General features: G+C 36.7%; 1 protein-coding gene across 1 annotated transcript in view; it reads left to right on the top strand.

Moving 5' to 3' along the window:
• Positions 1 to 2,494: 2,494 nt before the first annotated feature.
• Positions 2,495 to 22,991, top strand: part of LOC149539630 (uncharacterized) — a 69,193-nt gene continuing 48,696 nt past the window's right edge. The window contains exon 1 of the mRNA XM_089800860.1: positions 2,495 to 3,356. Coding sequence (XP_089656986.1) covers positions 2,715 to 3,356 — 642 coding nt within the window. The 5' untranslated portion in view covers positions 2,495 to 2,714. The remainder of the gene's footprint in view (positions 3,357 to 22,991) is intronic.

Raw genomic sequence — 22,991 nt, 5'->3', positions numbered from 1 at the left:
TGCTGGGGTTTTTTGTTATTATTGTAGTTAAGGTTATTTTTAGGATTACTACTCCTATTACGGTTAATGTAGGTACTATTATTACACTTCAAGTTAGTGATGGCAATTGTCAGGTTAATTTTTTATGTGGGTTAGTGCTATTACACCACCTATAATTAGTGGTATTATGAAATTTATGATTTTTTTTTAAAAAATGTACTCCCTCCCTCCCTCTCCCATCTATTCCCACACTCTCTAGAGAATCCCCTTAATTACCCCCTCTCTCTAGATACACCCCCAATCTCTCTCTCTCCCCACTCTCTAGATATGCCTCTCTCTCTCTCTCTCTCACACACACACACACACACACACACACACACACACACACACACACACACAAAAAAAAAAAAAAAAAAAACATAATATGAACCCCCCTCTCTCTCCCTATTAAAAATATAATATGACTGCCAGGGTTAACATTAGGTATATAATTTACTGAATTCTTAGTACAATCACATATAGAGTTAGGGTTAGAGTTAGGATTCAAGATTTACAAATTCATTTATATGACACTTAGTTTTATGGTTAGGGTTAATAAGTGGTTAGTGTTTGTAACTAAAATAAGGGACGTAGTTAATGGAAGTAAGAGATTTAGTTGCAATGTTGGAGTATTTTGAGTATAACTATGGTCAAAATTGGGATATAGGTTTGAAACATGACTTGAATAGTGAATTTATTAAATTTGTATCTTGTTTATGAAAGAGGGATCATAAGCCTCAACACAACTATTTAGATGATGCAAAAAGTGTGAAAGAATAGATAAGAATCAACTATATGGAAAATATTTCTCCTTATAATATTTTGAAATGTGCAAATGTAAAATTATTATGAAACATACAAATCTAAACATTCCCACCAAAATCATTTTAAAATATGGAAATCTAAAACTAATATGAAACATGAAAATCTAAAACTAATTTGAAACATGTAAATGAAAAGTAATATCAAACATGTAAATCAACTAGATTATGAATGTACTTCTAAATCTAAATCAAACATGCAAGGTTAAACTATTATATGTAAATCTAAATAATTTTGAATGTGATTCTAAGTCAAAATGAAACTAATTGGAATTGAAATCTAAATCAAAGTAGAATATTACAAATAAATTTGAAACTAAATCTAAATCTAAATCTAAATCTAAATGCAAAACTAAATTACAAATAAAAAATACAAATCTCACTTGCAAAAAATTTGTTCCAAAACTTCAAAATACTCTTCTTCAAAAATTCATTCTACTTTATAAAAACTTCAATCCACTCCTCCAAAAGTCCCCACCTCTTCCTCCTTGAAAAAATACAAAATGAAAATGAAATAAGGAGCCTCTATTTTATAACTTGTGTGAGGCTCCTCATACCCCCCTATCCCCTGATGGATGTCTCTTGACATTTCACAAATTTGTTTCAAATTCCTCCACCCCCCACAAAAAATAAGCATGATTGTGCATGCAAAGATATATTTAACAACAAAAAAATGTTGCAAAACCAAAAAAAATGTTGCAAAACCATCTTATTTCATCAATATTTGAGTTCTTATTATTTCAACTAGATTTTTTTGATAGGTAATGAGTTGAAGGTTTTACATCTCTTGCTCTCTCATCGTGATGACAGATCACGCAGTGTGATTCAAAACGTTGATGGCAAAAATCTTTACACAATCTAATCCAAAAACTAAGTACCATAGCTTACATTATTTTTTCTTTTATTATTATTATCCATTGGGAGTATTTATTATTATGTTTTAAGCTGGAATAGACTCAAACCCAAAACCTCGAAATGAGAGACTCACAATATACCTTGCCTATAAATTATTTTTTAAATTTTACATTTAATTAATTTTTTTTGTAACTGATCCTTTTTCTTTTTTATTAACAAAGAATATGATTTAACATATCTATACTTAATGTAAAAGTATGTAACTACTCCTTTTTCTTTTTTGTTTAATTTTTTTTAATTTCAACATCTTCTTGTACTTAATTTCCATTTATACTGTGATTGTATAAAACATTTCTCAACATTATAAATATATAATAAGCATTTTTAATCTATTTAATTAGGTTTGAGATTTCAAAATATTAAAATATTGATTTTGTGAAGCCTATTTCTACATTAGGATGTACATAATTCCAAACTTATCTACACGTGCAAGCCAAAAATAAACATCAGGTCTTTAGGAGTTACTTCTCTAAGTCCGTCTTCCCTAAATTTGCTCTCTTGTCCAACTGCCCTTTTTAACTTGCCATTACTAGAATATGCCCATAGCTATAGCTGTAGCGGATAATTTGCCATTTACTACAATATCCCCATAGCTATAACTGTAAGGATAATTAACTTGCCATTTACTATAATATCCATATCCCGCATAGCGGATAAAGATTCTACGCCAACTTATTGCATATCTTTATATCATACACATATTTTGTCGTTAAATTCAAAGCTGGCGGTAGACTCGATTTGCCACCCAGACAACGAAAACACAGTCTGACGGCACCTATTACCATGCACATCCTCCCAAATTCCAATGGAAAAGCTGACAGATAACATCAAGAAACGGTTCGATATGTCGCTATCTGTTTACATCCAATAAAATTTCCCTATCTCTTCAATTCAACGTACCACGAATTCCATCCATACTCTGCGACGAAGTGAATCTGTGAGACCTATTTACAAAATTTTATGAAAACAGGGACAAAAATGGTAGGCTCTGGTTCCGAGAGTGTTAAGATGAGCTCTTCGAAGCAAACAACTTTTGCAAAACCATCTTCTCGAAGTGGGTATTCAGAAAATGAATCGGAGCAGGAAGATGAGAAAATTGGGCAAGGCAAGTTGTATGCTCCTTCAGAAAAGGGCAGACCTGCTGCAACAAAAACCCAATTAGAGAACGGTGTCGGACAGGGGAAACTTTACTCTCCGGAGGGCGCTAAAATTTACAAAAAACCCCGCAAAGATGACAATAGTGAGATTCAAAGCAGGGGGGGAAATGAGGAGGAAGAAAAGGGGAAATTATACTCTGGTGATAAGAATGGTAGGACAGATCATTCTCAGCTGTGGAATAAAGGAAAGGGCGTGTTAGAGGCGTCGAAGGGAGTAGCGGGGGATATCAAGAGGAGCTTGTCCCAAATGAAGGACAGAATTGTGGATAAATTGGCAGCAATTCCTGTTCCTGCTGATGCTCTGGATAATGCACGGCAGTCATTGGAGTCCATTATTAAGGATGTAACTCATGCTGCTCAAGGATTGACCATGGACGCTGTGCACAGAATCAAGGTTCGGCTTGCAGAAGTTCTGCCATTTGTGTCCCCCAATCAGACTGGAAAGGTGTGTATGTTGCAGCCTTTATCCTTTATATGTTTTCGAAATCATGGGTTGTACCCTATTACCCGTTTGAATGAATATTGAGGTGCCGTTTCTTGCATTGAGATTTGTCTGTCTTGTTTCTGGTTAAGTTTTAGATAGTTTGCATGATTATAGTCACAAGTTTCAATCATTCCTTTGGCTTCTTGATAGTTGACACCTGATGTTTGTAGTTTTAGAAATGTGGATGCTTAATGAATATCTGAATTTTTAATAGTTTTTCTTGTTTGCAAATTTCATATTATCATTCTCGCAATCAATTGTTTTGGCAAAACCTTAATTCTCCTCCTCTCTTTTTACTCTCGTTTCTTGTTGACACATTATCATTTCAAGTTTCTGGCAGCTCTGGTTCTATGTCAAGCTCACTTCAGTACAAGATTTTGGCTCTAAAGGTTGAAGTTCCATTGAATTCTAGCTAGAAAACTAAAATTTCTGAAGCAGGAAGCATTTTCGTATCCCACTTGTTCCTCAACTCACCTTCTCCCAGTGTTTCATTTCCTAATCTGGATCCAATTCTGGCTCCTCCCTTAACTTGCCTGAATTTTGTTTGCCCTCATCTCAGAAATAAATGGGTGGGGTGCAGAGCTGCTTGTTTCAAATATTCGGCAAATCATTTGTACTCGTATATTGTTTCAACTTTTCAAAAATTCAATATCTTATGCATGATGTTTGACCAATGATCTCTAATATTGAAACTATAATCATGGAAGCATGTCGAGAAAGGTTGGAATTGCTGGTATCAAAACGTTCACGGAAGATATTGGAGGTGGGTTTCAACAACTGGCACCTAAACAAAGGTTTTAACAGGCATTTTGAGTTAGATCTGTACTTTTGTGGGATTTGACCCGCTGGCCTAGTGGTGGAGAACTTGTACTCTTGAAAGAGAGGTCACAAGTTCAAATCCCACTAGGGGGTAGGGTATGTACGCCTTGTTTGTAGCGCCAAGCGCCTCTCGAAAAAGAGTATGAGGTAGTCCCATATCACTGTCACCATATGTAAACCCAAAAACTATGGCATAGTGTCGTGGACTATAAAACCACCTTTTTTTTTTTACCCTTGGGTTTGGTCATGTCAAAATGACCTCCCTGACTTGTAATTGCAGCCATGACATTTTTCCTGTTCACGTCTTGTAATAATTACAACAAAGGAAGCTACTGACAGAGTAGTTGGTCCATTTGCCTTGTACAATCAAAATAGTTGAGGAATATTTAATCAGTGCAATTACTAATTGTGGCTTGAGTTGACTAAAACTAGCTTTCCAAGTGTATTTTCTTCTTATTTCTCCATTCTCTAGTCTGTCCAATCTTCCCCTTCTCCCTTCTTTTATATCCAACCGGTTCTGCAAACTTTTCTTCAAGTTTTTCATGCACTCTTTCATCATCAGGATCATTGAGTATGATCCTAAATGTTTCTTGATACAAATAAAATTGACACAGAGGAATCCAGAAACACACAACTGAACTGCTATGGACTGTGGAAAACTAATATCTACTATTGATGACTAAAACTTCATATCCCACAAAAGTTAACAACAAACAAATTCAGAACTCCTTTTGAAATGAAAAGCACAAAAGGAGACCTTTGCTATGGCTGTGAACTGTCACCTCTATAATTTAACCCAGGAGATTCAGTCTGCTCTGTACACCATCAAGGCTTAAAATTAGAAAAGCCACATTGTATCGCATAGATCTGTCTTATTCAATGCTTGGGATTACACATTGTAGACAAGTTATGCCCAGAGCTGAATCTTCTATTCAGCTTCCTCTAGGGTGGACGACATTGCTTTTGGACATGATATTAGACTACTTCTGGCAGATATGCAGAGTTGTTAACTTATTTTTGTCAAGTAATGCAGTTTTTGGGATTATTCTTATTAATCTTTACCATATTCTTAATGAATACTTTAAATGTCTAGTCAATCCATTGTATTTAAGGTATTCTAAGAGCCACTCCACCAAGCTGTTAATAGCAGTCGTACTTTTCACCTGTTTGTAGTGAATCTGATGCATGGACATCACTTCCCATCCTTTTCTTTTGTTTTCTTATTTGAAATGCTTTTTTTGTTCTTCATTTTGATCTTAGTTTGGATGGTTAATCCTTATGTCGATAGGCTAGCACAAGAGCAATCTTCTGTTGCCAGTTCCAGATTTCCTGTCGCCAGTTGCAGATCAGTTCTGGCAGATGGTTGGTTACAAAATGACCGCATTGGGTCATTATTCCCAGTCACCTGTTTCCAATTTCTAAGGTAAGGATTGAAGACTGTGGGTGAGGGGTTTGGAGGGAAAGAGAACCTGTCATGAAAATCAACCTTTGTTGCCTAAAGAGCAGCGTGAAGAATCTGCAAGTGCAGACTGGTTGAGAGGTGGTTATAGTAGGTGTTGAACAGGTGGTTGTAGACTGTAAGGAACAAATATTAGATCTGCAATGTTGTTGAATGGATCCTTAAGAGGGTCAAAGCCAATTGTATCTGTCAATACATTTGGAATAAAGAAGTTAATGTTCTGTCCCTATTCTGCGAAACCTCTGTAACTTTATTTCCTGTGAAGCTAACTTTATTTCATGTGAAGCTAACTCTCATAACATTATGTTATGACTCTTGTGTTTTAAGCTTGTATTGAAGACCTCTGTGAGACCGACCCTTATCTTCAGTCATTTTGTACTTATTCCATCTCGGTTCCTTGTTGATTTTCACTGGTCTCTGTTTTATCTGCAAGATTTCCATCGCATTGGATTGACTTCCATCAGAATGTTTTTATGTCATTTCATATCTGGATGACAAGCATTCCTGACCATTGCAACTCCACTGTCTTTTCATCTCTGCTACAAATAAAAGTCTTAGGCTAGTGCAGAAATCCCTTGCACACAGATGTAAATCCAACACATCAGCTTGCAAAGTTCTGTAGCCTGAACTCATTAATGAGATCTTCTGTTGTAAGTCTTTACATCTTCCTTGAAGCACCCTTGAATCTTCTTTGAAGCATCATGTTTTGTTCACTCCACATTATGCCCTACAAGCACATGCTCTGTCTTTGCAACTTATTTTGATCATCTGTGGGTTACACATGGAACAACATCATCCACTTTCAATGCCTCTGTATGCACATGACACTTGCGCACCTTGCACCATAAGATTTTAGTTCTATACAAGTTTGACATCTGCATCATATACATTGAACATATGGAAGCACTCCCCATGCCATATGTTTTCTGGACCACGAGTTCAACACTCGGCAGCATCATGTACACATAGGCCTAACTAGTAGTTTGTAAATAAGCATAAATGTGAAAAGGACAAAAGAAGGCTTTGACACATTTGATTTGGTAGAGCTGCACTCTAGCTCGGTAACCCTTGCACAATAGCCTAATAAGTTACCTTTGATGCATTGGACTTGGTAGTTCTGCTTTCTAGTTCAGTAGGTAAAGCGCTATAGCCTGATAGGTTATCTTTCTCATGTCAGCATGCATAGTGCATTTGATTTTCTGCTTTGTGCAGTCTAAACAGCTTAGAAGAATGCCTAATTAATCTTTTGATCAATTGCATTCTCATTCTTATCCTATTCTCATACATGAATGGGAATAGCGATTCTTCTATCTATCTTTGTTTGAATGTGTTGCTGTTTTCTGCACGTTGTCTAACAAGTTGCAGTTACACATTCAGTAGTTCATGGTACTTTTTAAACAATACACCATCTAGACATACTATGAATTGTCCTATGATTGACTTCTTGGGGGCAAATGATAATTTGTGTTAAAGCTTGAAAGGCTGCTAGCCAAAAACAATCAGTTCCATCAATCTCTGTGAGGGAGAACAAGTGTCTTCTCATGGATATTCAACAGCTGCAGCACTGGGATCAACAACTACAAGAATATCTACATGCACAAGAGAAAGATTTCAACAATATTTTGAAGTAGTTCACAGATTTCATGGTGTAGTATCTTTGTACTGTACATCCAACCTCAAGAACCTTGCGCAGCCAAGGGTAGTGTTGATGTATGTTCTGTTCCACTACAACATGCAGAATCAAATGCTCAGCGTTTCAAAGTGAAACATCAAACACTCAATTCAGTGCCACCTCATCATCCCTATCTTGTAGATCCATTGTGCAAGGACTTCGTTTTGATGCTGAGCGGATATTTTTATGCTTGAGGAATCCATGGGCAGAACTAGCTAGTGCATGAGGAGTCATCCTTATAGCTGGCAGGAATTTGTCAGGAGAGAAGATTTTTGGAAATTCGAAGTCCTCGATTGGCACCTTATCAATAATCAGTCCTGCTTCCCTAATAGTTTTATCACTCAGATCAGATTGTGTTGCCATGCCTAGACCTTACCTTCCTCCATTCTAAGCAGGGTAGAAATGAGTGAAGGTTGGGAATTTTTTCCCAAAGGCCAGCGGATTTCGCCAGGTCCTGGGAATTTTCACCTTAATTATTTTGTTCTTAAAGCTTATGATTTCAGATTTGTATGCCCACTACTTCTTTATGTCCTCTAGACTTGTTGCTTTCAACACCAAACACCAACTTGATCATGCCCAAGGCGGAGATGGAGGTTTTAGAACATGTTTAAGGATGGGGCAGGATTTAGTGAAGTTTGGGAATTATTTCCCAAGAAGGGGCGGAATCTGCCCTTTCTTTCGAATTTTTAGTCACGTCATTTTTTTTCTCTCAAAGTTTAAAACTCATGAATTTGCCCATTCCATATTAAAATTCATCCGAATTTCCAGGTTTCATCATCCAAAAAAAATGAAAGGCACTACTAAGGAGGCGGAAACTCAAGTTTTTTTGGGACTGAATGCTCAAGAGAAAACTATAATTCCAAATTTAGTCCTTTCAGCACTTCTAAGCATTTCCTTACAAACTATGATTGACCTCCTACCGATTCTAGACACCTCGACCCCTAGCATCCTCACCCTAAGGCCAAAGACCGGAAACTGATGCTTACCTAAGACCCCAAGACCATCCAAACCTACTGCTGAAATGAAAAGAGGGGTCCTCATTTGCAATGGGGTGATGGTGTGTGAACCTCACAATAGGTAGTAACAGAGTAGCCTTACAAGGTCTACAATATCTTTCCAAAGGAGAAGGGGAACCAATTGTGACTTGCATTTGACAGTCAGGGTTCCATGTGTCTAAACAACCATAGCTTAGTGCACCTTTGCTAATCAAGATTTTTGATATGTAAACAATGCCATGTTTGGTAAATCTTTGTCATGCCTCGTAATCTTATAATACATCCTACTTGTTTAGCAATCTTGAGAAGCGGAACAAAGGCATTGGTGCAAAGTTACTTAAATAAATGAGTTACAAGGCCTTGGCCTTAGTAGACTTGACTAAGACATCATCATTCCTCTTCAAATAGTAATTCTATTGTGCAACATCAATATGGATCGCAATGAATGGGAAAGATTGTTATTCTTCTTACCATAACTGGACTCCAATGATGCTTCAACATCACACATTGCTTTGAATGGCTCAATTGACTTGACATGCATGTTAAGCAACTCTATATAAAATGACCGCATCTACACTTTGACAAGGCCATGTCTATCCCAATGTTCCACACCCAATCAACCTATGCATATGCTCAATTTTCCATGTAGAGTGAACCTTGAACTTAGAAGCTAACTTCTCAATCACCTTATGCATTATGGCAACATTGTGCATGTCATCTTGTGCAAGAACTTCTAACTCTTCAAACACAATGAGCGTACGTGGTGCAGGAGCACCTAGGCTAACTCCTAGTCCTAGTTCCACATTTTTGGTTTTTGGCTTGTACTGACCTTAGCCAAGTCAGTTGGGTGTGTTTGGATCTTATAAGGTCATGTGAGTTTGCTTCTAGATGGATTTGACTAAGCTCAATCCATCCTAGATGTTTTTGCTTGCTTGCTTTGTGTTTAGGGTTTTAGGGTTATGGGTCTTATACCCTTGAAGTCTAGGAAAAGTTTGGTTTTGAGTTTAATTTGTCTTCTATGGTGTTTGTACACCTTTTTGCATAGGTTGGAGGTCATAGGTTGTCATCTAGTACAAAGTTGGGAAAATGTCAAAAAGATGTTAATTGTTGCAGAAGGTGTCAAGGGGGTTAAATCATGTGAGTTGATGCTCCGAAGGCTAAATCATGCTTAGACATCATAAAGAGGTCATAGTAGATCTCTTGGAAGGTTCCAAGAGTTAATGTCAAAGGTGCTAGGAGATGCAAAATGTTGTTAACAATTTGGAAAAATTGCATGACAATTTCTTGACAAGAATGGTGCATATTGTAAGGATGGTGTTGATGGTTATGATAATTGTCTGAAACCTTTGTGAAGACCTATAAAACCACAAAGGAGACCCATCTCAAGGGTTGGATGTTGTAATAAGTGGAGTTTGAAAATTAAAGGCCACGAATTGCTGTTCTAGAACTGAGAATTCTTGCTGTTTTAATTGCTTGAGTGCTTTAATGGATTGAAGGATTGCTGTTTGTGTTGGATCCTTGTAGTTCATGTTCTTACCGTGCATTTAGATTTAGGTTTAAAGTTGATAGGAGTTCATTTGTTTATAGTTAGAAAGTCTTTTATAAATAGACAGTTTGCTATTCCAATTTTGAGAGTTTGTGAAAAATGGCTCCCCCATGAACCCTCATCGTGGAATCATCATTATAACGCCCCACCAAGGGATCCAAAAGAACTAACCTAAAGTTTTACTAAGTTTGCCAAACATTTAAAAAAAGAAAAGAATAACATGTACAACAACCATAAAGTAGCGGAAGCAATAACATACAATCATACATAAGCAAACATAATAGATTACATTCCTTAAGGATCCCAAGATGTTGAGTCACTTTTAATTTTAATTAATACTAAGTCAAATAAATAACACATCCATATGAAAGAATAATTACAAGTCCAAGTCCACTTAAATAATATAGTTTGTTTCGAATGCCACTTGGCAATAAAATTCGGAATGCACAATCATCCACTGTACTGTCACAGGGTATGAAAGGATGAAAGAATATAAATTTATAAAAATATATTACATCATCCCTTTCGGATCCATGAAACAAAGTACAATACAATAAGTAAAATCATCCATCATAAAGATATAACCATCCATCATAATACACAAAGATAGAATGAAAGGAAATGCAGAACAAGGAACTCCAGCCACGACATCAACGGATGGATCTCATTGGTAAAAGTAAATAGCACTACCACCTGATTGCGTGGTAACCCAAAAAGGCCCACTCCCACCACGTTGAGGAGATAGTCTCAAGTCCCAAACAGGATATCAATCCCAAAATCAAAAGTAATATCTAAGTCAAGGAAGCCCTAAAAGTAATCTACCTCAAAGGTTCCAAGATAAATCGACATCTAGACCTAGAGGCAAACAAAGACACGTGGGGAATCTACTATGCAAGCGGGCAAGTGTCATCGCACGAATCAACGCTAGAGTTACCCTAGCAGTCTAACCTAACCCCAGCCCCCTAGTGACTCTATGCGGCACTAGTATCCTTTCGTACTGACAAGGCATACTAACGATGCATGGTCGCAACCAAAAGTCCTCTCTACTCCCATCCTAGTCTGTACTAGCACTCGAGGCATGGGCAAGGAAAAACAAAGACTCTTATTAGGTTCATTTTAATCCCCTTTAATGTAGTGTTTTCACTTATTAAACAACCTACAATGGGTTACCCTGGCAGCCACTTTGGGCCCCGACCTCCATTGCAAGCCACTTCCCGACATTACATATAGATGACCTACCCTAAGCTCATAAAATCACAAATCAAAGAATCGTAGTATTTCCCTCAGTCCTATACAAGTGATTGGAAAGCATCAAAAGATAAATCAAAGTAACCCATCAGTTCTTTACAAGCAATTGGAAAGCATCCCAAAAATATTGATCGAAGACACAAAAAGGTTAAGTCAAATATGTCATAACGTTCATCTTGTAATCACACGAGGACATAGAAAGCAATAATGAACAATATAACCAAACTCATCATAGAGCGTACCAAACACATTACCATGGTTGAGTTTAAAAGATCAAGATCAAATCATCATAATAACACAAACACAGAACTCCCAAGCCTCTGGTAGACATCCTAAAACTGGTCAACACTCTAGTCAACCCAAACCCAAAACATAGACAACATACAGATAACAGTGTAGGTTTCATAGATTGGTTTGATTTTGAAAATACATAGTTAACAGTAAGGTTTCAGTTTTCATTTTCAATGTAAGTTTTCGAACTTATGAATTTTACATTTTACACTTAACTATATAACCCAATTCTTGAATTTGAACAAAATGTGCAATTACCTCTATTCGATTATAAGTCAATTATTCCAAAATAATTTAAGGGTAATTATTTATTAAATTATTAAAATAATACTTATTGATTTTCCAATAAAATAATTATAGTTTTATTAAAATTAATATTAATAATAATAATAACATAAATTTAGAACTCCATTTAAAACAATATTCATCATTAATCAAACTTATTTAAACTAATTTTAATTAGATTAATTAATAATAATGAAATAAACAACTATATTAATATCTTATTAATTATTAATCATTAATATTTAACAAAACTATTAATAAATTCCTTAATTAAAATTAACCATATTTAAATATATATAAAAATTCATTAATTATTAAATTAATAATAAATAAAAATTATTAATTAATAATAAAATTTTGTAACATAAAATTTAAAACAACCTCTGCAATTTTTTTTAAAGTCCACTAGCTTTTGAAGCTGTGCGGCCTCCTTGCAGCCGCAGCAGTACAGAGTATTGCTGCTGTCACAGTACCCTGCGGTTAGCAGCAATTAATGCTGCCAGACAGGTGGGGGGGGGTGGGTAAAAATATAGTGAACAATCAAATTTTTAATTTTCAATTTCCATTTCTTTCAAAGCCCTTTGCGGTTTAATTTTTAATTTTAAAAGCTACTGAAAGAAGGTTCTAATGATATTTTTAATCCTCATGTATACAAAATAAATCAACATGCATACCAGTAATTTCAAAATAAAATATTGGAAGATTCATCACAATGAAATTCGGATAAATGATTCAACAATCACAAAGAAGATAGGATTATAACATAATTTAATTCGGTGAACAAAACACAAGAATCTACCTGGTTCTGATGCTAAATTCACAAACATTCAAAAGATTGTGAGAGAAATTTCTTCTCTCAAAACCTTTTCTCTAAAAATTCCTTCTCCAAAATTCCCGGTCCTTGGAAAATGGACCCTCAAATGTTGATAAGGAGTTCTCTCCTAAATTCGGGGCTCTAATTGTGCGATCACCCGAGGGAACTCCTTGATCACAGATTTTTAACTCTTTATTATCTTTTTCGAAACTTCATGCATACTTTATGCAATTTTAAATATCTTCAATAATTTAATTTGCTTTCTCTTTTTAATTAATTTATTATATTTTAATCTCATGCATAAGCTTTATGCAATTTAATTAAAATAAACTTTATTAAATAATTGCTTACTCTTTCTTAAAATTTTTTGAAGCGTTTTTAATATAGTATTTATTAACTTAAGTAATAATATTATTTAGCATTTGTTTAAAAATGATCTCCTAAATATATTTTTATTAAATTAATTAAATATTATTACGCTCTCAAATTAGAAATATAATTTTCTCTTTTAATTTTAATTCTTTTTATTTAATTAATTTGCCAATTAATTAAATATAATTAAATATTGAAAATATCATAATAATTTTCCATTAAATTAAATTATTAATTTAATCTTTTAATTTGATTTAATTAATAGAAAACTCACAAAAGACTTACAAGACTAAATATGGAAACTCATCATAAAATACCACATACAAGATCAAACTCAAGGGTTATAATCATGAATTTATGTTATACAACGAATTTGGAAGGTAATCATCATAGATACTTGTCCTAATTTTCTAGGACAATTGGTTTAAAGGTTAGAATTTGGACTTAAGAATTTATATCCCCTCTCTTACCATTGAGATAATGTGATAGGGTATGCTCATCTTGGCAATTCAAGGAAGTCGATACCCTGTACAATTTGCATAAAATCCACGCATATACAAAGACATATTTTATGTTAAACAGGCAATGGCAGGAAGTGGTGCATCGTGTAGATCCTGACTAGTAGGTGACTACGACTCCCTTCCTTAACCACACCAGAAACGTCATAAATAAAGAAAACATACACGCACACCATACACATGCAGTATGGGGTAAGTATCCATAAGAAAACACGTATAATAATCCATCTAACTAATCATTATCAAATAACTGAAATCATTGTAACAATCAACATCAAGGTATAATCATGCATACATGAAGTAAATAGTACCAAGTACCGAGTAGTCTCATCATAAAATCAATCAAGTCTGAAACAATATCTGATAATCTGAAAGATAATGCAACTAATCATCAAGCATAGACTGGCCTAAAAGAGTTCGACAATAATAACAAAATGTAAACTAGGGGCAGACATGACAATCATGGCCTTGAGGGATGTGGAAGTGGAGTCCTTGTATAATGTACATAGCAAAGGAGAGGTCTGGACAAGCCAGGTGATGCCCCAGACAAGGTTTTAATGCATTGCTAGGCGATTACAGTGCTTGCAAGTTGTTTTTGGTAGATTGAATGTACTAGAAAGTTCAATCTAAGAGTTGCAAAAGGAGGAGGGATGTATGAGGAAGCTATGTGTGAGAGGAGAAGTTTCCAAGCCCAGTTTTGCTAAGAATTTCACCAGACCCTAGTAGATGCTAACATGAAGTTCTTGAAACCCTTACTTGTAGGCACAAAATTAGCAAAGTGATGTATAGACAAGTTGAGGACTAGAGACTTGCAAAATATTGAAGTACTTCCAAAAGGGTATTCATAGTGGTAACTAGTTTCCACCTTGTTAAGGGAAAGTTGGAGTTATAGCCCAAAAACTAACTTTGGAGGCCTAATTCAACTAGGCCTAATTAGGACAGGTTTCCCAATTTTGAAGGAATCGATAGTGAAACCTATGGATTTTGAGACCAGGAGGATAGGGGAAGTCTAAAATCCCTTAAGTTGAATCCCTCACTCCAAGTTGAAGGTAGAATGACCATTTTTGTTGAAATTGTGGGTTTGGAGAACAAGTTGGAATGCCTCTATGATGGATGCAAGTTGTAAATACATTGATGTAGCTGGGTAGGGAAGTGTGGAGGATAAGATAGCAATCCTCTTGAGGTTAGGGTGACAAAGGGGAACCCTAGTAGGCTAGGAGAGAAGCCTAGGTGAGTCCTTAGTGGAAAAAGGGCTTGAAGCAATCTAGTTTACATCAGATTGGTATTAGAGCCATCAAAGATTTGGGGATAGTGGCATGTCTTTATATACTAAAGAGTTAGTAGGGCAGGCTAACACAGTGACAAATGTAGAACTTGCCAAGGAGATGAAGGAGCAAAAGGAGAGGAATAGGCTCCTAGAGGAAGCACTAGAGGTGATGAAAACAAAATTTGAGGAAGTTGCTAAGGCAACTAAGAAGAGAGATCAAGATGGAGAAACTAGTGATAGAGGTAAAGGAAAGGTTGGTGAGGAAGACATCATTCCTGAACCAAATCCTCCATTGAATGAAGAACCATTCCTAAAAGCCATCAAGGCATTAGGTGGGAAATCCCTAGAATGAATCCCTTTGTTTAGTGGAAAGATGGACACTGAACTTGTGATGGAATGGATTGAGGGGATGGAAAACCATTTTGAGTGTGAAGGTGTTACTGAAGCACAAAAAGTTAAGGCAGCCAAATCTAGACTAAGAGGATCAGCACTAACATGGTGGAAGTAACTCCAAGAAGAGAGGGAGAAGATGGGAAAGAAACCCATTGCAAATTGGAAAGCCATGGTGGCTAAGGTAAGGGAACAATACCTACTTGAAGATTATGAAATTCAATTGCACAAGAGAAGGCAAAGTCTAAAACAAAAAGATGTGGATGTGGAAACTTATATTGAGGAATTCCAAAAGCTGTGTTTGAGATCAGGGATCCAAGAAGAAGAGCCTCTTAAGGTGGCTAGGTATTTAGGTGGGTTGAAGTGGAACATACAAGAAGAAATTAGTCTATGGATGCCTACAACAGTCCATAAGTGTTTCCAATTAGCACTAAAAGTGGAAGAGAGGTATAGAAAGAAATCAACCACCAACTTTAGAGGCAAAGATGATAGGAATCAAAGAGGTTATGGTGGTAGAGGTTCAGATTCAAGGACTCAAGGGGAAACCAAGATGACTGAACAAGAAGAAGGGAACTCAAATAGAGGGAGTTTCAGTAGGGGAAGAAGCTCTTATAGTAGTGGAAGAGGACTAAGCAACTACCAAGGTAGAGGATCCTTCTTTGCAACTATGAAATGCTATCATTGCAACCAGATGGGTCACCCTACATATAGGTGCCTTGAGAAAGACTCTACTTCCCAAGGGAGTATAAAAAGGATCAATTATGTGCAAGAAGAGTCTAGCAACAACAACAAACCATCTGAAGTGCCCTTGGAATCAGAAGAAGGGGAAAACTTAATTATAAGAAGGACATTAATTAAAGAACCCATAAAAGAAGAACCAAGCCAAAGGAGAGCACTATTTAAGGTGAAGTGCAAGATGATGGGAAAAGTGGGTAAGGTCATCATAAACTTAGGTTCCACAGATAATATTATATTAGAGGAGGTAGTTAGCAAATTGAATATTGAAAGAATTCCACATAACGGTCCCTATAAAGTTACATGGCTAAACAAGGGGCAACATGTTCTTATAAATGAACAAGCATGGGTGGAATTTTCGATAGGAAAGTATAAGGACAAGCTGTTATGTGACATTCTACCTATGGATGCATGTCACCTCCTACTGGGAAGGCCATGTCATTTTGATAGACAAGCAATGCATGATGGAACCAAAAATGAAGGAGTCCTTCAAAAAAGATGGTGTGGCATTCAAGATTCAATCCTTAATAGAAGAGGGAGAAGTGAAATCTTCAAGTCCTAATGGCCTTATGGTGGGTGAAAAGGAGTTCTTAAAGACCTTGGAGGAAGGAGGAGTAGGGTTTGCCTTAATATTGAAACCTAAGCAAGAAGTTGCTGACAAGGTAGAAAAGGAGACAAAGCTACCTAAAGGAGTGCAAGAAATGCTTGACGAGTATATGAACAATGTTAGTGATGGGCAACCTGCTACCCTACCTCCCAAGAGATCTGTTAGCCATCAAATTGACTTAATTCCAGGAGCCACCTTTTTCAACAAAGCTGCCTATAAAATGACCCCTCAACAAAATGAGGAAATTGCCAAGCAAATCTAAGAACTCTTAGACCAAGGCCTAATTAGGAAAGTGCTGTACCCACTTTTTTAGCACCCAAAAAGGGGGGAACTTGGAGACTTTGTACTGATTCAAGAGCCATTAATAGGATCACCATTAGATATAGGTTCCCAATACCTAGGATTGAAGACCTAATGGACTGTTTAGGGGAAGCAACCTCAAAAGTGGCTATCACCAAATCAGGATAAGGGAAGGAGATGAGTGGAAAACAACCTTCAAGACCGTAGAAGGTTTGTATGAATGGCTTGTCAAATGCTCCCTCAACTTTTATGAGGCTTATGAATGAGGTATTAAAAGACTACATTGGTAAGTTTGTTGTTGTCTATTTAGATGACATTTATTTTCAGTAAAACTAGGGAGGAGCATATTAAACATTTGAAAATTGTTTTCAAGAAATTACATGAAGAAAAGCTAATGATAAATTTGGGGAAGTGTAACTTCATGACCTCAAGATGGATCAAAGTAAAGTGGATGCCATCCTCAATCGGCCTACTCCCAAAATTGCAACAGAGGTGAGAAGTTTTCATGGTTTGGCCCAATATTACAATAAGTTTATCAAACATTTCAGTACTATTTGTGCTCCTATGTTAGACACTATCAAAGCGGGGATGAAGACAAAGTTTCATTGGACTCCTCAAGCAAACAATGGGTTTGAAACACTCAAGAAGAGTATAGCTACTCAACCCATTCTAGTTTTGCCTAGTTTTGACAAACTCTTCACACTGGAGTGTGATGCTAGCAATGTGGCTATTGGGGCAGTCCTAAGCCAAGAAGGGAGGCCAGTGGCTTTTCATAGTGAGAAGCTCAATGATGCAAAGAGGAAGTACTCTTCCTATGACTTAGAGTTATATGCTCTAGTCCAAGCTTTAAGAAAGTGGAGACATTATTTGCTTCCAAAGGAGTTTGTGGTATATTCAGACAATCAAGCCCTCAGTTTCCTCAACTCCCAAGTAGCAAACTCATGAAGTGGGTGGAATACCTACAAGTTTACACTTTTAACATCAAGCATAAGAAAGGAGTGTAGAACAAGGTAGTTGATGCCTTGAGCAGGAGACTTCTCATAGTACAAGAGGTTCAGTTGCAAAGTATTGGAATTGACAACTTCAAGGACCTATATGCTGATGATGAAGATTTTGTAGACATTTACAAGGTATGTAAGGAGTACAAGAACAATTTCCATGGCAAATTTTCTAATTACACTTTGCAAAATGATTCATTATTTAAAGGGAGTCAACTATGTGTTCCTAGGGGATCAATGAGGGAAAATTTGATTCATGAAAAACACAATGGGGCACTTAGTGTCATTTTGGGGTCAATAAGACTCAAGAGTTAGTCACTACATTCTACTTTTTGCCCAAATTGAATAGGTATATCAGACAGTATGTTGAATGTTGTGTCGTGTGTCAAAACGAAAAAGGTAGATCTTCCAATCTAGGCCTTTTTCAGCCCCTTCCAATTCCTAGCAGGCCATGGGAGTGCTTAAGTATGGACTTTGTGGTAGGGTTACCAAGGAACAAGCAAGGGTTTGACAATATTTATGTTGTAGTGGACAGATTTAATAAAATGACATATTTTATCCCTTGTAAAGCAGTCCATGATGCTTGCCAAATTACACATTTGTTCTTCAAGGAGGTGGTGAGAATCCATGGCTTACCTCGAGTCATTTTTGGAAAACCTTGTGGCAAAAGCTAGGCACCAATTTGTCCTTTGGATTTGCCTATTATCCTTAGATAGATGGTCAAATTGAGGTAGTAAATAGAAGTCTTGACAACTTTCTAAGGTGTCTTACAAAGGAATATGGACAAGTTTGGGATCAACTCATTGGGTAGGCTAAATATGCAAACAATGATACAATCAACAGGTCAATTGGTAAAAGTCCATTTGAAATTGTTTATGGGTTGCATCCTTGAGGGGTATTTGAACTAAGGGAGTTGAAAGATGGTGCAAAAGGTAGCAGTTATGCTGAGGACTTTGCCCACTCAATGAAAGAAGTCCATGAAACAATGAGGAAGACCCTAATTGAAAATGTTGTGAAACTCCAGCATAGGGTGGATGATAGTAAGAGAGATGTACAATTCCAAGTTGGGGATCTTGTGATGGTTCATCTACCAAAAACACAGTTGCAGAAAGGAGTCCCTCATAACCTTCAGATGAGAAGGTTAGGACCTTGCACAATACTGGCCAAGTATGGAAACAATGCCTACAAGGTGGAGCTTCTTGAAGATATTGGGTTATCACCAATTTCCAATGTTGTTGATTTGGTTAGATACAAAGGCCCTATTCCAGATGCTGATAAGATACTGAAGGAAGTCATTCAAGATGAAGCAAACTTGACTTTAACTCCTACACCACTTCAGACTAGTGAAAACGTACTTGACTCAAGAGTTTACAAGCAAACTAGGACAAAGACTTATTAGGAACATCTTGTAAAATGGCATGGCAAAGATGATGCAAAGGCTACTTGGATCAAGGAAGTAGACATAAAGAAGTTGGGCATAGACTCCAGTTTGCTCAGTCCAAGGATGGCTGAACTCTTGTGTTTAAGAGAGGCTAATTCCTAGTCCTAGTTCCACATGTTTGGTTTTTGGCTTGTACTGACCTTAGCCAAGTCAGTTGGGTGTGTTTAGACCTTAGAAGATCATGTGAGTTTTCTCCTAGATGGATTTGACTAGGCTCAATCCATCCTAGATGTTTTTGCTTGCTTTGTGTTTAGGTTTTGAGGAAGCAAGATTAGGTTTATGGGTCTTATACCCTTGAAGTTTGGGGAAAGTTTGGTTTTGACTTTAATTTGTCTGCTATGGTGTTTGTACATCTTTTTACATAGGTTGGAGGTCATAGGTTGTCATTTGGTACAAAGTTGGGAAAGATGTCAATTGTTGCAAAAGTTGTCAAGTGGTCCAAATCATGTGAGTTGATGCTTTGAAGGATAAATCATGCTTAGACATCATAAAGAGGTCGCAGTAGATCTATTTGGAAGGTTCTAGTGCTAAATGTCAAAGTTGCTAGGAGATGCAAAATGTTGTCAGTAATTTTGAAAAATTGCATGACAATTTCTTGACAAGAATGTTGCATATCGTAAGGATGGAGTTGATGGTTACGATAACTGTTTGAAACCTTTGTGAAAACCTATAAAACCACGAAGGAGACCCATTTCAAGGGTTGGAACTTGTAATAAGTGGAGTTTGAAAATTAAAAGCCACAAATTGTTGTTCTAGAACTGAAATTTTTTGGTGTTTTGAGTGTTTGAGTGCTTTACTGGATTGAAGGATTGCTGTTTGTGTTGGGTCCTTGTGGTTCATGTTCTTACTATGCATTTTGATTTAGATTTCAAGTTGATAGGAGTTCATTTGTTTATAGTTAGAAAATCTTTTGTAAATAGATAGTTTGCTGTTCCAGTTTTGACAGTTTTGTGAAAATTGGCTCCCCCATGAACCCTCACCGTGGCATCATCATGGCCTTGAGGGATGTGGAAGTGGAGTCCTTGTACAGTGTACATAGCAAAGGAGAAGTCTGGACAAATCAATTTGCTATTTTTTCAAGTGATGCCCTAGGCAAGCTTTTAATGCATGGCTAGGTGATCACAGTGCTTGCAAGTTGTTTTTGGTAGATTGAATGTACTAGAAAGTTCAATCTAAGAGTTGTAGGAGGGATGTATGAGGAAGCTATGTGTGAGAGGAGAAGTTTTCAAGACCAGTTTTGCTAAGAATTTCATCAGACCCTAGTAGGTGCTGACATGAAGTTCTTGAAACCCTTATTTATAGGCACAAAGTTAGCAAGGCGATGTACAGACAAGTTGAGGACCATAGACCTGCAAAATCTTAAAGTACTTCCAAAAGGGTATTCATATTGGTAACTAGTTTTCCATCTTATTGAGAGAAATTTGGAGTTATAGCCCAAAAACTAACTTTGGAGGCCTAATTCAACTAGGCCTAATCAAGACAGGTTTGCCAAATTTGTAGGAATTGATAGTGAAACCTATGGATTTTGAGACCAGGAGGATAGGGGAAGTCTAAAGTCCCTCAAGTTGAATCCCTCACTCTAAGTTGAATGTAGAATGACCATTTTTGTTGAAATTGTGAGTTTGGAGAACAAGTTGGAATGCCTCTATGATGGATGCAAGTTGTAAAACATTGGTATAGCTGGATAGGGAAGTGTGGAGGATAAGATAGCAATCCTCTTGAGGTTAGGGTGACAAAGGGGAACCCTAGTAGGCTAGATGAGAAGCCTAGGTGAGTCCTTCGTGAAAAAAAGGGCTTGAAGCAATCCTTTTTACATTAGCAGGCCTCCTTAATTAAGGGGCACAACATGCACCTTATATGTCCAATTGCTTATGTAGGGTATATACAACTTGAGAAGGCTAGATTCTACATCCATGCGGCCTGTACAACAAGAGCACCCATTCGTAATTTGGTGGCTCTTGAATATCCACATGCAAACAATTGTGTGCACATTGAAGCAAGACTATGGGTGGATCAATTCATCTAAGTGAAGGCTGATCACTTTCTCTCTACATTGAATCTACAAGCACATTCTCTTAATCAACAATGCACGAGATGCTAGGACATCCACACATTCTTCAACATTAGCTACAATGCCTATAGTAGGTCATATCTGCATAAATCAGAAGCTTCATGGTTCTTTTCAAGACTATTTTTCAACTTCATTATGTTATGGCCTCAATAAACATGACTAAGACATCATTATTCGTCTTCAAATAGAGATACCATTGTGCAACATCAATATGGATCACAATAAGGGGGGAAGATTGATATTCTTCTCACCATATTCTAGCTCCAATTGTGCTTTGACATCACACATTGCATCCAATATCTCAATTGACTCCACTTGCATGATAGCAACTCCTTACAAAAAATGATTGCATTTGCACTTTGACCATACTATGTGTATCCTCAATGTTTCATGTACAATCTATGTTACTCGGGGACGCGTTTCCAGCCGTAAGCTTGGAGTTTCGGAAACCGTCCCTGTTTCGGGGACTTGGGGACGGCCGGAAACCGTTCCCATTTCCTATAGCAGCAATAATTGCCCAGAAATAAATTGTTGTAGCTGATTACTGCCCAAACAAGATGGCTGCTACCCGTCTAAGAAGATTTGACACAACAAATTCGATTTTTTTCCAAATCCCGCAAGAAAGGGCTCTAAAGTCTAATCTATGGTAGATTGATTCTCTCATTTGATGTCATTCTATGTTTCAATTCTTAGATGATGATTTGATTTGATGCTATGTTCTATGCTGATTTGATGAATGAAATTGATAATTTTAAACTATGTTGCTATGATGAATGTGACAATGTTATGTAATTCTGAAATTCATGAATATATATATAGCCGTCCCCTACCATCCCCTATTTCAGCCAAAAAAAAAAAACGTCTGGGAAACCCGTTTCCTCGTCCCCCCGTCCCCTCGTCCCGGAAACTCGGGGTAACATAGCGTACAATCAACCTATGTATATGCTCAATTTTCCATGTAGAGTGAACCTTGCACCTAGAAACTAACTTCTTTTCCATGTAGAGTGAACCTTGCACCTAGAAACTAACTTCTCAATCATCTTATGCACTATGTAAACATTGTGAATGTCATCTTGTGCACGAACATCTCACTCTTTAAACACAATGAGCATAGGTCTCCTCAATAAATGGGCACAACATACACCTCCCTTATATGTTACACTTGCTTGTTTAGGGTATATAGAGCCTGATAATGCTAGATTCTACATCATTGTGGCCTCTACAACAATAGCACTTATTTGCAATCTGATTGGTGGCTCACAAATATCCACATGCAAACAAGTATGCACATATTGAAACAAGACTTTGGCAGATCCATTCATCAAAGTGAAGATTGATCATTTCCATTTTGCATAGAATCTACAGGCACATATCCTCTTACATCAACAATGCATTGGATGCAAGTACTTCCACATATCCTTGAACATTACAACACCCATGCTCACATCTGCAACTCAATGCCTTTAGTAGGTCATATCTACACGCTTTAGAAGCATAACCCACTAGGCTGAAGAAGGACTAAAGCACTAAGCGGGTACAATGATCCTTCGCTATGATTGATTAAGATGTGCTGAGAATAGTATGATATAAGATTGAATGCTAAATAAGCTTAAATTACAATTTTCAGCAGAAACAGACAGACAAAAATCATATAGGAATGCACAATGACTAGAAATATCAACCGAATTGTAGTATCGTCTTGTGGTTCAAATTTGAAGCTGATTTGAAGGTTATAGAATGCCTTCCTATTTTATACTCTGTAACTTTG

The sequence above is a fragment of the Cupressus sempervirens genome, chromosome 9 (genome assembly GCF_028749045.1).
Source record: "Cupressus sempervirens isolate cs-2001-9-10 chromosome 9, ASM2874904v1, whole genome shotgun sequence".
NCBI classification, from domain to species: Eukaryota; Viridiplantae; Streptophyta; class Pinopsida; order Cupressales; family Cupressaceae; genus Cupressus; species Cupressus sempervirens.
Note: the sequence above shows the minus strand (reverse complement) of the source record. Positions and strands in the feature narration are given on the sequence as shown.